This window comes from Pogoniulus pusillus, chromosome 11, assembly GCF_015220805.1.
Source record: "Pogoniulus pusillus isolate bPogPus1 chromosome 11, bPogPus1.pri, whole genome shotgun sequence".
NCBI lineage: Eukaryota > Metazoa > Chordata > Aves > Piciformes > Lybiidae > Pogoniulus > Pogoniulus pusillus.
The window spans coordinates 8,092,880-8,105,112 of record NC_087274.1 but is presented as its reverse complement, the minus strand read 5'-3'; the positions used below and the strand labels follow the sequence as shown (position 1 = coordinate 8,105,112).

The following is a 12,233-nucleotide window of genomic DNA, read 5'->3' as shown; positions in this document are numbered from 1 at the left end:
GTGATCTTGAGTTTTAGGGGGCTCCCTTCTTTAAGAGGAATTCTCTTGAAGAGTGCATAGATGTCTCTGAGACCTAAAGTTTGAAGTCCTATGACCTCAGGCAGAAGGATCTCCTGAGTAAGAAAGATGGGGAAAATGGCCTGCAAAAAGTGGCTGTTTGATTTTTCCTGTCTTACTGTGATCTGTGACGTGGAACTCTTCTTCTGTCCCTCCTCCTTGTCTGTCTGTAGGTCATTCCACGCCCCAAACCTCGTTCAGCACGATGGGTCAGTACCTCTATCCCTGAATCTCAGTGGCAGAGTGATCTGGCAAAGCATTCTTCTGCAGACTATTATGTGAACAACCTTGTGAGCCCAGTGCTGTTCCAGGAGGGTCTGATGCATGTTCCGGAGAATGCTATCGTGGTAGAGATTGCTCCACATGCTCTTCTCCAGGTATTGTGTTTGCTTGTGGCAATGTGGTACCATCTTGATACGCTGCTGCAGGAAGGAAACTGAGGGTCTGAGGACTGAGGAATATTGAGGCTTGGGATATTTTTTTCCCCTTAGTCCCCCTACACTTCCTCCCTCTGGTAGTTTTGAGTTTCCCCCAGCTTTAAACCTTTCTTGATGCTTTTGTTTTTTTTTAAAGGGTTTTGTGTGATGTTTTGGTTTGTGGTTTTTAGTTTACTTTAAGGGTGGTTGGGGTTTTTGGAGCATGATGTATATTCATAGTCTTTTGAAAAATGGAAAATCATTCCCTGACACTATCAATTCCCCATCCAGACCTTCACATTGCAGTCTTTCTTTATTACCATGCATGTCAGAAAGCTGACAGTCAGCTCTGAACTGTGTAGTGAGTAAGAAAAGCATTTCATTGTTTGGATCTAATGGAGAGTGTGTGCAAAAACTGGGGTGAAGGGAGAAATTCAAACCTGACTGACCATCTCTATGAAAAATCTGTTACCACCATCTGTACAATGAACTTGGTTGGAAATTTCTTTCTTAGAAGAAGAAAGACTCTACTCTGTTAGTAGAGTCTTCCCCTCTTCTCTTAGACCAAGAATTCTGAGGCCACCCCCTGAGAATTCTCTTTGTAGCACTGGTTCCATAGTAGAGGGTGCAAAGCATCAGGTTCATTGGGATGCACTTGTTCCACAAGACCAGTACTGTGATCTTGTGCCTGTCTCTTAAGTCTCAAGGTCTAGTCTTTTTCATTTGGTCTGTGACATGCAAGAGGAGAAAAGTCTTAAGAAGGATCTGTTACTTGAGAATCAAGTTGATAATAGTAATACAGTTCTTTTAAGTTCCAGTTCTGTGTGTGTATTGTGTGATGTTAGTCTTGTTTATGCCTTAAGAGTGACTAGAAGAGAGAATTAAGAGCAAAGCTGTTAAATTGGGCAGATATTTTTCCTCTATAAAAAGATTATACACTTAAAGTCATTGCACTATTCTAGACTCTGATATAAGTGACTGAAGACTTCATCATCTGGTTTTGAGAGTGTTCTGCTTTTTTCTTCTCTCCCCTACGTCTTTCATTTAAAGACTGTGAGAAGTGATAGAAGAGAAGATAAAAGTTGAGTCAGCTGTTCAAGGCTGCATTTCGAACTTTATTAGCTGTCACTTGGAAAATGCTGTAAGATGCTTCAGACAAAAATGGGCTGCTCCTGGGACCCTAAGTTGTGTGTGGTGTTCTTGTGAGCGAGTGAGAGGCTTTAGAAGGTGATCTTGCAGTTCTCGAAGTGCAGCTTATGATTCCACCTAGCAGTCTCTCGTGGGAAAGGGAGATTTGTCTTTTGGCAGAATTTCATGAGTATTTGCTTTATCTGATGTGCAGTTTGGGTTGTTGGAAGGGTATTGTGCTGCCCTTCCTCTTCCCTGTTAAAATGCTGTGTGTCACCTAGCACCAAGCTCTTGGCACAGTAGTAGAGAAAATTTCAGACTAAGTAGTAAGTAATGCTTCCCACCAGTGATATATGGACTCCATTTGACCAGGGTATCTTGAGGAGGAGTTTGAAACCCACTTGCACCATCCTGCCTTTGATGAAGAAAGAGCAGAAAAATAATTTGGAGTTTTTCCTAACGCAGATTGGAAAGATTCATTTAACTGGGTAAGGAAACTTAAGGGAGGAGGGTGGTGTGGGTGTCAGGAGAGAATTAAACCTCTTTTGTAGCATTCATGTCTTCACAGAGATTGAAATACTTAAGAAATCTTGGGGGAAAATGGCTTGGGTCTATGCTTTACATATTCCACACGCTCACTTTTGGAGTGTCACCTTGGGTTAGAGACTTCTTGGTCCAAGAAGGTGACTCTTAAAAGAGGAATCCCCATTTTAGAAGTCTAGGAACCTGGAGCCAGCTCTTGGAAAGGAACTTGGCATCTTGTAGACTGTTTGAGTTCCAAATTTGGCTACAGTGTTACTCCCAGGCACCCAGTGACAGAACGAGAGGACACAGTCTCAAACTGCACCAAAGCAGGTTTAGACTGGACATTAGGAAGAAGTTCTTCACAGACAGAGTGATTGCCCATTGGAATGGGCTGCCTGGGGAGGTGGTGGAGTCACCATCCCTGGAGGTATTTAAAAGGAGGTTGGATGAGGCACTTGGTGCCATGGTTTAGTTAATTAGAAGAGTTAGGTGATAGGATGGATTCAATGATCCTGGAGATCTCTTCCAACCTGGTTAATTCTATGATTCTGGTACTGCTGGTTACATCTTTAGACGTGGAGCCCAAGAGCAATTACTGTCTGACCTTTAAATACTGTGGTCAGTTTTCCCCCTTCCCCCATTGTCTTGATCTCTTTTGTCTTCCTAGGTTAAATGTTCATGGGAATAACTTGTTCCCACTTGAGGAATACCCTGTCCCAGTGGGAACACCCCTTATTTCTCCATACATCAAATGGGACCACAGCCAGGACTGGGATGTTCCAAAAGCTGAAGACTTCCCGTCAGGTTCCAAAGGCTCTGCATCTGCTTCCATCTACAACATTGGTGCGTTTGCTTATTTGGGGTTTTCTGTTTCTCTCTTTCCTGCTTTGCCTCTGCATTTCTTTTCTACAACCAGGAAAAGGATGCTCAAAGCAGCATTCTTGAAGGCAGCTTCTAAAGCCTAATGCTTAGATTGAAAGAAGTCTGACTCTGCTTCTGAAATGGGATGAAGGAATATGATTCAGGCTTGCAGTAGTTTTAAGAGCTTCATGTTGCTAGGCAGTATAGTTGGGGAAGCTACTATACCTCATTTAGACTTTGAAGGGAGAAGATCTCTTTATCATTTGATTTTAATTTTTTTTCTGCTCTTTATCATGTGACAGATGTGAGTCCTGGCTCTCCTGACCACTACTTGGTTGGTCACTGCATTGATGGCAGAGTCCTGTACCCAGCAACTGGGTACCTAGTACTGGCTTGGCGAACTCTAGCAAGGACCATTGGCACAGCCATGGAGCAATTAGCTGTTACATTTGAAGAAGTCACAATTCATCAAGCAACCATCCTTCCCAAAAATGGTGAGTGAGGAGTGCAAAGTGTGCAGTGACTTGAGCAAAGAACTGAATTCATACAGCCAAGTAGCACACATTATGGTTATCTTTATGTTGTGTGCAGTGGGTCTGGCGATGGTGGGAGAGAAAGATTGGCTGGATGGCAGCAATGAGTGACCTCACTGTTCCTGTCTTCCTCAATGTTTCTTGCAGGATCAGTAAAGCTGGAAGTACGATACATGCCTGCCTCCCACTGCTTTGAGGTGTCAGGGAATGGGAATCTGGCTGTGAGTGGTAAGTGAAGGCAATGTAAGTGCATGCAGCTGTCCTACTAAAACCCATTATGTATGGACACTGATTCTTATTCTTGCCACTGTGCCCATCAGGAAGGATTTTGCTCTTGGAAAGCACAGCTCTGAAGGACTTCCAAAAGCCAGCTGACTCTCAGACTCAAGCAGACAAGAGCTCGAAAGGCCTCTTGAAAGATGACATTTACCAAGAGCTGCATCTGCGTGGATATAATTATGGACCAACTTTTCAGGGCGTTCTGGAATGTGACAGTGAAGGTGAATTTACTTTCTGTAGAAGAATGATGATGAATAGTTGATCTTTTAATTACATTTGTATTAGAAGTCCACCTGGCTGTGTTCTGTGTGGTAATTATACTTTGTGTGATAAAGGAGAACAACCAGGATAGAGCATTGGGAAGCTCTTACCTCCATTGCAGAGCTGTCAGAGTTTACAGGGGAGCTGGGCACATACAGCAGTCTCTGCATTTGTTAAGTAATGATTTCTGGTATCTGCTGAGTAACAAAATCACAGTGAGCCTTCTCCTTGCTCCTCTTCTGCAGCAAACACAGGGAAAATTCTGTGGAATGGGAACTGGGTGACCTTCCTTGACACTCTGTTACACGTGGTAATCCTGGCCGAGACTGGGCGCAGCCTGCGCTTACCCACCCGCATTCGCTCTGTGCACATTGACCCAATGCTGCATCAACAACAGGTGTGCCAGTACCAGGACAACGTAGAAGGTAAACATCTCATATGCTTGGGCCTTTGCTGGTTGCTTTGACTTATGTGTGGATGAATGTGTGATTTGCAAAGAAGTTGGATGGACTCTGGGGGATCCTCTGAGTCCACAAACTATTCCGTAACAGTCCTGACGTAGCACTGTTCATCTGATCACCTTAAATAAGACTGCTGGTAGTCTTTGGTGCAGACTTCTGTTTCTTTCCCTTCTTTCAGCGTTTGATGTTTTTGTGGACCGCTGTCTCAATAGTGTTAAAGCAGGAGGTGTTCAGATCAATGGTCTTCATGCTTCTGTGGCACCGCGGCGACAGCAGGAACGAACTGCTCCCACCCTGGAAAAATTCTGCTTTGTGCCCTATGCTGAGAATGACTGTTTGTCTTCCAGTGATCATCTTAATACCTATCTGGACCACTGCAAAGGTAAGATGGGGTTGGTTTCTTGTCACATGAGGGGAATGTTGCAGTGTGACAGAAATATCTGAGAGAAGCTGTTCATACTACTTCAGAACATCCAAGAGAGAAAGGCAGCGTCAGATGACATAAGTCTTTGTCATAATTTAACCCCAGCTGACAGCCAAGCACCACACAACCTCTGGCTCACTCCCCCTCAGTGGGATGGAGGAGAAGGGTAGAAGAGAGAAAATTCATGGGTTTATTTAGATAAAGATAGCTTAGTAGGTGAAGCAAAAGCTGCCTGTGCAGGGAAAGCCAAACAAGGAATTCATTCCTAACTTCCCATTGGCAGGCAGGTGTTCATCCATCTCCAGGAAAGTTGGGCTCCATCACACTTAATGGTTACCTGGGAAGACAAATGCCCTAACTCCAAGCACTCCCTTCTTCTTCCAGCTTTATATACTGAGCATTGTATCATATGGTCCAGAATATCACTTTGGTCAGTTGGGGTCAGCTCTCCCAGCTACATCCTCTTCAAATCTCTTGTGCATGCCCAGCCTACTTACTGGTGGGGTGGTGTGGGAAGCAGAAGAATCCCTGACTCTGCAGCTGCTGCTCAGCTGTAACTAGAACACCCATGTGTTATCAACAGTGTTTCCAGCACAAATCCAAAACACATGAAGAAAATGAACTGTCCAAGCAAAACCAGCAAATCATCTTTAAAGGGAAATTGACCCCTGCTGCTCTAGACATAGACAGGAGAGCCTACTTCCTCAAGTGTTGGCCTTTATTGTTTTGTTTTCCCCTGTGAGCTGCCAAGATGAGTTAGCTGCATATCTGCTCCCCTTTGTTGTGAGCACCAAGAACTTACCCAAGGAGGTAAAAAAGTCTGTGTCTCCCATAAGGCAAGAATAGGAGCAGCTTAACCTGTTGTGCAACTGGTAGCCTAGCACAGTCCTCTCTGGATAGGAAGATACCCGCCCAGCTCACCACTTTTAAGTGCTTTTACATCAAAGAGGGGAAAGAAAATACTATTTTTTGAAGTTTTTACTTTAAAATGTGATGATTTTTCCTGTATCTTAAGACAGTAGTTTTGTCATTCTATGTTGGTAGCATCTTCACATTCATCCTTTGATTTGGCAATAAATATAAAAGATTTCTTTTCTCTTCTGCAGTATCCAAATAATGTCCACAAATCCTATTGCAAATGCTGTAGTGGAATTTTTTTTTTTTAGTAATGCTAGTCAGGATGAGCTATTTTCTATCTGGTTATATAGCAAAAAAAGGGCATTTTAGTATTTTTGTATCGGTGGATATTTACAGTTTTCTTCCACAACTCACTACCTCAGTCAGACGTTTTCTGTTAGTTGCCTTCTTTTAGTCAGAATCTTGCCACAGGTAATTTTGGTGGTTTAAGACTGTTTTGCCACAAAACCTGTTTGCCTAAGGGGCCTCAGCTGTTGGATAATACATATATGTGACTGTGCAGGAGTGCACTATCTGTGGCTAGGCTGATGATCGAATATGTTGCAATTTGTGGTGCTGATCAGCTCATACAGCAAATTAAGATTAAGTGGAAAATAAAACCCTCTGAAAAATCTGACTCTTGTTTTTCTTTCCCTTTCTCTTCCTTAGCTCTGATCCATAACTTACAGGACAAAGTGGCAGTGCATGGGGTCAGATTAGTTGTCCCTGGACTAGAAAGTGCAACAGTTGCTGCAACATCCTCACCCATGCAGAAGGGCCTTCAGCACATCCTTTCTGAAATCTGCGATCTGGAGCTGAATGGAAACCTCCATTCTGAGCTGGAGCAGATTGTGACTCGAGAGAAAATGCACTTCCTGGATGACCCTCTTCTCAATGGATTGCTGGATTCTACAGAGCTGAGGACTTGCATTGATGTGGCACTGGAAAACATGACCAGTCGCAGGATGAAGATAATAGAGGTTAGCTGGAAGCCTGGGATGGGACCATAACTGGTGTTTATAGGCCTTCCAGTAACCTAATACCATACTCCTATTGTTCCAGTTATAATTCTGAGTACCATTGATTTGTCAACTTGATTTGCCCTTTTCCTTCCTCTTCTCCCAGGCTCTTGCAGGAAATGGACATCTGTTCCCTCATGTCACAAAGATTCTGAATGCTCAGCCTGTGTTGCAGATGGAATACATTGCCACTGACGCCAGCCAGAAAGCTCTTTCTGAATCAGAGATACAAGATGCTGGAATTTCATTTAGCCAGTGGGATCCATCTAACCCCCCATCTGGAAATCTAACCAATGCTGACCTGGTGGTATACAACTACACAACAAGTGTTGTAGCGAACACCAAGGAAATCATCCCTAATTTGGCAGCTGCGTTGAAAGAGGGAGGCTTTCTTCTGGTGCACACCCTTTTAAAAGGAGAAACTCTTGCAGAAACTGTCAGTTTTCTTACAAGTCCAGATCTACAGCAGAAACAGAAATTCCTGAGTGAGGTAAGCCTCCTGCCAGCACCAGTACTTTCTCAGTGGATAGTCTTGAGTTCGCTGCTTGTAGATGCTCTTACGATGAATGTTGAGTAGACTTCACTTACATCACTTTGCACTGGAACCCTCTGTGGGAATACAAACAGAGAAGAGTTGTGAATTTCCACGTACTAGACTGGGAGAGTAAACTATGAGTTCAGTTAGAAAAGCCTTTCTTTAAATTACCTTTGTCATTGGTGTATCCATATAACCTGCATGAAAACACTGGCCAGGACAATGCCTTTCAAGCTAAAAAGATGTGCTGTGTTTGTTAGGTGGGGTACAATTTTATCACCACAGAATCCTTAAATGTTTCAGCATCAGAGTATCTCTCTTCCTTTTGATATCACTGCTGGAAATGAGACTTCATGAGCTAGTTGAGTTCTTCTAACATTGAAGTGCTCCCCGGAAGGCAAGCTTTTTTTCCCTCTTGTCCTTCTCTCTTCTTCCTCTTTCATTCCATTCTTCCCCACTTTATCTGATCCCATAATGTGGCAGAGCAAAATAAGCCTAGGGAAGGCAGAGTGCCTGCTTTGTATCTGCAAACCAGTATATCATGCAGATGGACTGATGCCAGTGCTGGCAGAAGAGAGGAGACCGTAGTGAGGGGAAGGGTGGGAACTGGGACACTGCCTTCTTTTGGAAGCTGCTAGTTCAAGTGGGAATGGGAAGCTGCCCTTCTACAGATCATAGGCATTCTTCATCATCTGAGGGGCTGTAGACTCAGCTCTTTAGAAGAAACTTATTATGCAGTAGTTATTTTAATAATGAGCTTTGGTTGCTGTTGTTGGTAAGTGTGATAGTGATGGTGTGTTGTTGATAAGTGCGATGGTTGGATTTTGAATTTTGCACTGGCACTGATTCTCCTTTCTGTAGACTTTTCTGTACTTTCTGTAGATTACACTTCCTGTAAAGATTTTTTCAAGGAGATCTGAGAAGAAAGGTTGGGTTCTTTGGCTTTGCATCTTACCCAGCAAAGAGGGGGGTAAAAAAAAGAAAGTGAGATGCTGCTGAAGCTAATAACTTCAAATCTACATTTGCCATAAATGTCAGTATTCTGGTCTTGATAAATCCCTTGGATAAGTATAGATGTGAGTTGAATGCACCTTCTCTAAAGAAAATGATACAACACAGGCAATAGAGAGCAGAGCTACTACAGCAAAGTTTTCTAGGCAGGGACACTGTCCCTAGTCCTTGATGTAAGGGCTCATGCTGTAAAAACCTTCCCTTGTTTTGTGCTATGCCTATGAAAAGCAAATGGGTGGTTGTCTAGGAGCCTGCAGCCCTTTACATGACTTTATTTCGTTCAGATAGAGCCTCAGTGTTTCTGGATATGCCATACATGCACTTTTCATTCTCTTGTGTTTCCAAAGTGCTGTTTCAACATAAGTTTTGTGTGTAGGTGCTTCTTCTCTGCTGCTGGTAGGCTGCTCCTCCCCACCCCAGGCAGATGAAGGATTTAGGTGACTTGGCTTTCCATGTTGCCTCTCTCCCACTGTTTCTTATTTTAGGCTGCCCTTAGGGTGATACAGACTGGTTGCATCTAAACTTGATGTTTCCCCTTCTGTTGCTTTCTGCCTTGGAATCTGCATTGTGTTTGTGGAAGTCTGCCTTACTGATGGAATTACTTCCAGACTGCTCAAATCATAGAATGGTTTAGGTCGGAAGGGACCTCAAAGATCATCCAGTTCCGACACCTCCCACTAGAACAGGTGGCTCAAGGTCTCAATACCCTCTGGGATTTGACAGCATGGTCACTGATTTTTGCACACCTGGTAGTGTGCTAGGGCTAGCCAAGAGCCCTAACCAGCTCTTGGAGATGCTTATGCTACTGCTTTCTGAAGATCTAGTAGGGAAGAAGAAACAGTCTAGACGTGGATAAAATGCTGTTAGATAATCAAATATGTGTTTGTACTGAGACAATACAGAGCAGATGCCAAGATCTAAAGCAAAAGCAAGAAAGAGGTGGACAGTGCCTCTTGGTCCTGGTGAAGCCATGGCTGAGGAGACTCAAAGTACAGGCGTGACTTGTGTTAATTGACTTCTGACTTGCCTGTTAATTGTTCTTTTACCTGACTTGACAGGCACAGTGGGAGACTTTATTCAGCAATGCCTCGCTGAATCTGGTTGCCATGAAGAAATCCTTCTTTGGCTCAGTTATTTTCCTGTGTCGCCGGCAAGCCCCTGCCAAAGCCCCTGTTTTTCTGCCAGTAGATGAGACCAATTTTAAGTGGGTTGAATCCTTAAAGGTGAGAATTCATGTCTGAGATGTCTGAATTTCCAATTCATTACAGTTTCTAAACGAGATCTTCAGCACTGTTAGAAATGTGCGTGTGTTGCAATGCTTTCAAATAGAAGTTACTAATCTCTGCCTTAGGGTATGAGGGCTAGTTCCTTTTTGTGGTTCCTAGTAAAACAGTTTGGGGTTTGTCTTGTAGGAGGTCTTGGCTGACCCCTTGGAGCAGCCTGTGTGGTTGACTGCCACCAATTGTGGGAACTCGGGAATTTTGGGAATGGTGAACTGCCTCCGCCTCGAAGCAGATGGCCACAGAATCAGGTGTGTAAGCATGCCCTGGAGTCGCAGCTGAAGCAGAGATGTTTTTGTGTTAGCTTTCTTCCTAGCCTGTAGCAAAACAAACAACAGTGCCAACTCTTGTTTTCTAGGTGTGTGTTCGTTTCCAACTTGAACCCTTCATCAGCTGTCCCACCCATGCGTCCTTCTTCCCAGGAGATGAAGGAGATTGTTCAGAAGGACCTGGTGATGAATGTGTATCGTGATGGAAAGTGGGGCTCCTTCAGGCACCTCCCATTGCAGCAAGGTAATGCCTTTGAGGTCTGAGGATCCTTTGCAGGACCGTGAATCTGAATGGGCTTTCAATACAAAAGGAGTAGTTATTGTGACTGCAATTACTTTTTATTACTATTTTGTAATGGATAAGTTGGAATTCTGCCCCAGTTCACAGTGAACAGTGGCAAGCTCTGGTGCCAGGAGGAGGGATCAGCTATTTAGGGTACGGATGATATTGTAGGGGTAAGAAGGGGCTTTCTGGAGAGCAAATGGAGAAAGAAGTAGCAATTACACAAGGAATTTACTCATTCTGGAAAGTGTGTGAGGTTGTTATGGTTCCTTCTTCTGCAGCACAACCTCAGGAGCTGACAGAATATGCCTATGTAAATGTGCTGACTCGTGGAGATCTCTCATCTCTTCATTGGATTGCCTCTCCACTTCGACACTTCCAGTCAACTTCTGATGTTCAGCTCTGCAAAGTCTATTACTCATCTCTCAACTTCCGTGACATTATGCTGGCCACAGGAAAGCTGCCTCCTGATGCTATCCCTGGTGAGTTAAAATTACACTAGAGCAAAAAGTATCTATGTACTACTGGTTTACAATTTCTTTGCATAATCTGCTTTATGTTAGTTAAGCACTGACTAAAGCATGCATCAGTGTTTGCTAAGCAAGAGAGCATCCTTTTGGAAAGCTAAAGCCCTGCTGCAGACTTTTTAGCTTGGAGAGGAGAAGATTAAGGGGTGACCTCATTAATGCTTATAAATATGGTAAGGGTGAGTGTCAGGAGGATGGAGCCAGACTCTTCTCGGTGATGCCCAGTGACAGGACAAGAGACAATGGGTGGAAGTTGAGGCATAGGGGGTTCCACGTGAACTTGAGGGAGATTTTTTTCACTGTGAGAGTGACACTGGAGCAGGCTGCCCAGGGAGGTTGTGGAGTGTCCCTCTCTAGAGATACTCAAGAATCATCTGGATGCATTTCAGTGTGATCTGCTCTGGGTGATCCTGCTCTAGCAGGGGGGCTGGACCAGACGATCTTCCAAGGTCCCTTCCAGCCCCTGACATTCTGTTAATAAACCTTGCTGTGAGAAATCAGCACCAGCCTCATTGCATAGGTACCAAGTGTGAGGTGACCAACTTGATGGAGGTGAAGTAAGGTAACTGCAAAAGGGAGAATGTTAGTTTCCTGTTGCCATGCCACTGGATACACTTTTATGGAATGAAAAAACAAGGTGATAATATCTTACCTTGTAGTGAGTTAAGAATAAATGTAGTGTCTATTAAATGGTTTTAAAGCAGAGGGGGCAAAACATGTAGGAAATGTGTTTGAAGGTTCTTATGGGTGAGATGGTCAGGACTGGATTTCCCTTTGTGACTGAGGTTAGGCTGCCTAAAATGGATGTTTGCAGAAACTAAGGTCTCATAGGATAATTTTGCTCTCATCATTCTTCAACAAGGAACAAAATTGCCTCTGAAACAAGAGGTTTCCATGAAATTTCTCAGATGAAAACTGACAACTAAAGCAGTACCATTGAGAATAAAGAGTAAGATTTAATGAGACAGTCTTTTTGCACTACTCTTGTAGGAAGAATTTAACTGTGAATGCTGTATGTAAACCACAGCATTTCTCTGGGGTTCTAAATTTCAGGGGCTACTGTTGTAGTAAATTGTTGATTATAAGATTTTGGAAGAGAAATTCCCTTTGTAAAAGATGTTAACATTCTTTCAGGTAACTGGGTTTTGCAGCAGTGCATGCTGGGCATGGAGTTCTCAGGACGGGACCTGTCTGGAAGAAGGGTGATGGGACTGCTGCCAGCAAAGGGGCTGGCTACAGTGGTAGACTGCCACAAGAGGTTTCTGTGGGAGGTGCCTAAAAACTGGTAGGTCAACTTCTGTTTTCTGGTTTGTCTATGTGGTTAAGATTTGCCTTCCTGCCTGAGGCTGGTGACAGCCTTGATCAGACCAGAGTCTCCTCTGGAAGTGATAACAGAGCTGTAGCCCTCTGAGCAGCTGTAGGATTTGGCTTAGATTTGCTGCAGGAGTTGAGCACTGGTTTTTGTAC

General features: G+C 43.8%; 1 protein-coding gene across 1 annotated transcript in view; it reads left to right on the top strand.

The window, feature by feature from the left end:
* The window catches only part of FASN (fatty acid synthase), a 45,286-nt gene that overhangs the window by 18,412 nt on the left and 14,641 nt on the right, over positions 1 to 12,233 (top strand). Inside the window, exons 14-28 of the mRNA XM_064150851.1 lie at positions 231 to 434; positions 1,974 to 2,089; positions 2,794 to 2,969; positions 3,290 to 3,481; positions 3,668 to 3,748; positions 3,841 to 4,020; positions 4,306 to 4,485; positions 4,700 to 4,903; positions 6,512 to 6,822; positions 6,968 to 7,351; positions 9,466 to 9,630; positions 9,820 to 9,938; positions 10,046 to 10,200; positions 10,521 to 10,721; positions 11,901 to 12,051. Of these exons, the coding sequence (XP_064006921.1) occupies positions 231 to 434; positions 1,974 to 2,089; positions 2,794 to 2,969; positions 3,290 to 3,481; positions 3,668 to 3,748; positions 3,841 to 4,020; positions 4,306 to 4,485; positions 4,700 to 4,903; positions 6,512 to 6,822; positions 6,968 to 7,351; positions 9,466 to 9,630; positions 9,820 to 9,938; positions 10,046 to 10,200; positions 10,521 to 10,721; positions 11,901 to 12,051 (2,819 nt within the window). The remainder of the gene's footprint in view (positions 1 to 230; positions 435 to 1,973; positions 2,090 to 2,793; positions 2,970 to 3,289; positions 3,482 to 3,667; positions 3,749 to 3,840; positions 4,021 to 4,305; positions 4,486 to 4,699; positions 4,904 to 6,511; positions 6,823 to 6,967; positions 7,352 to 9,465; positions 9,631 to 9,819; positions 9,939 to 10,045; positions 10,201 to 10,520; positions 10,722 to 11,900; positions 12,052 to 12,233) is intronic.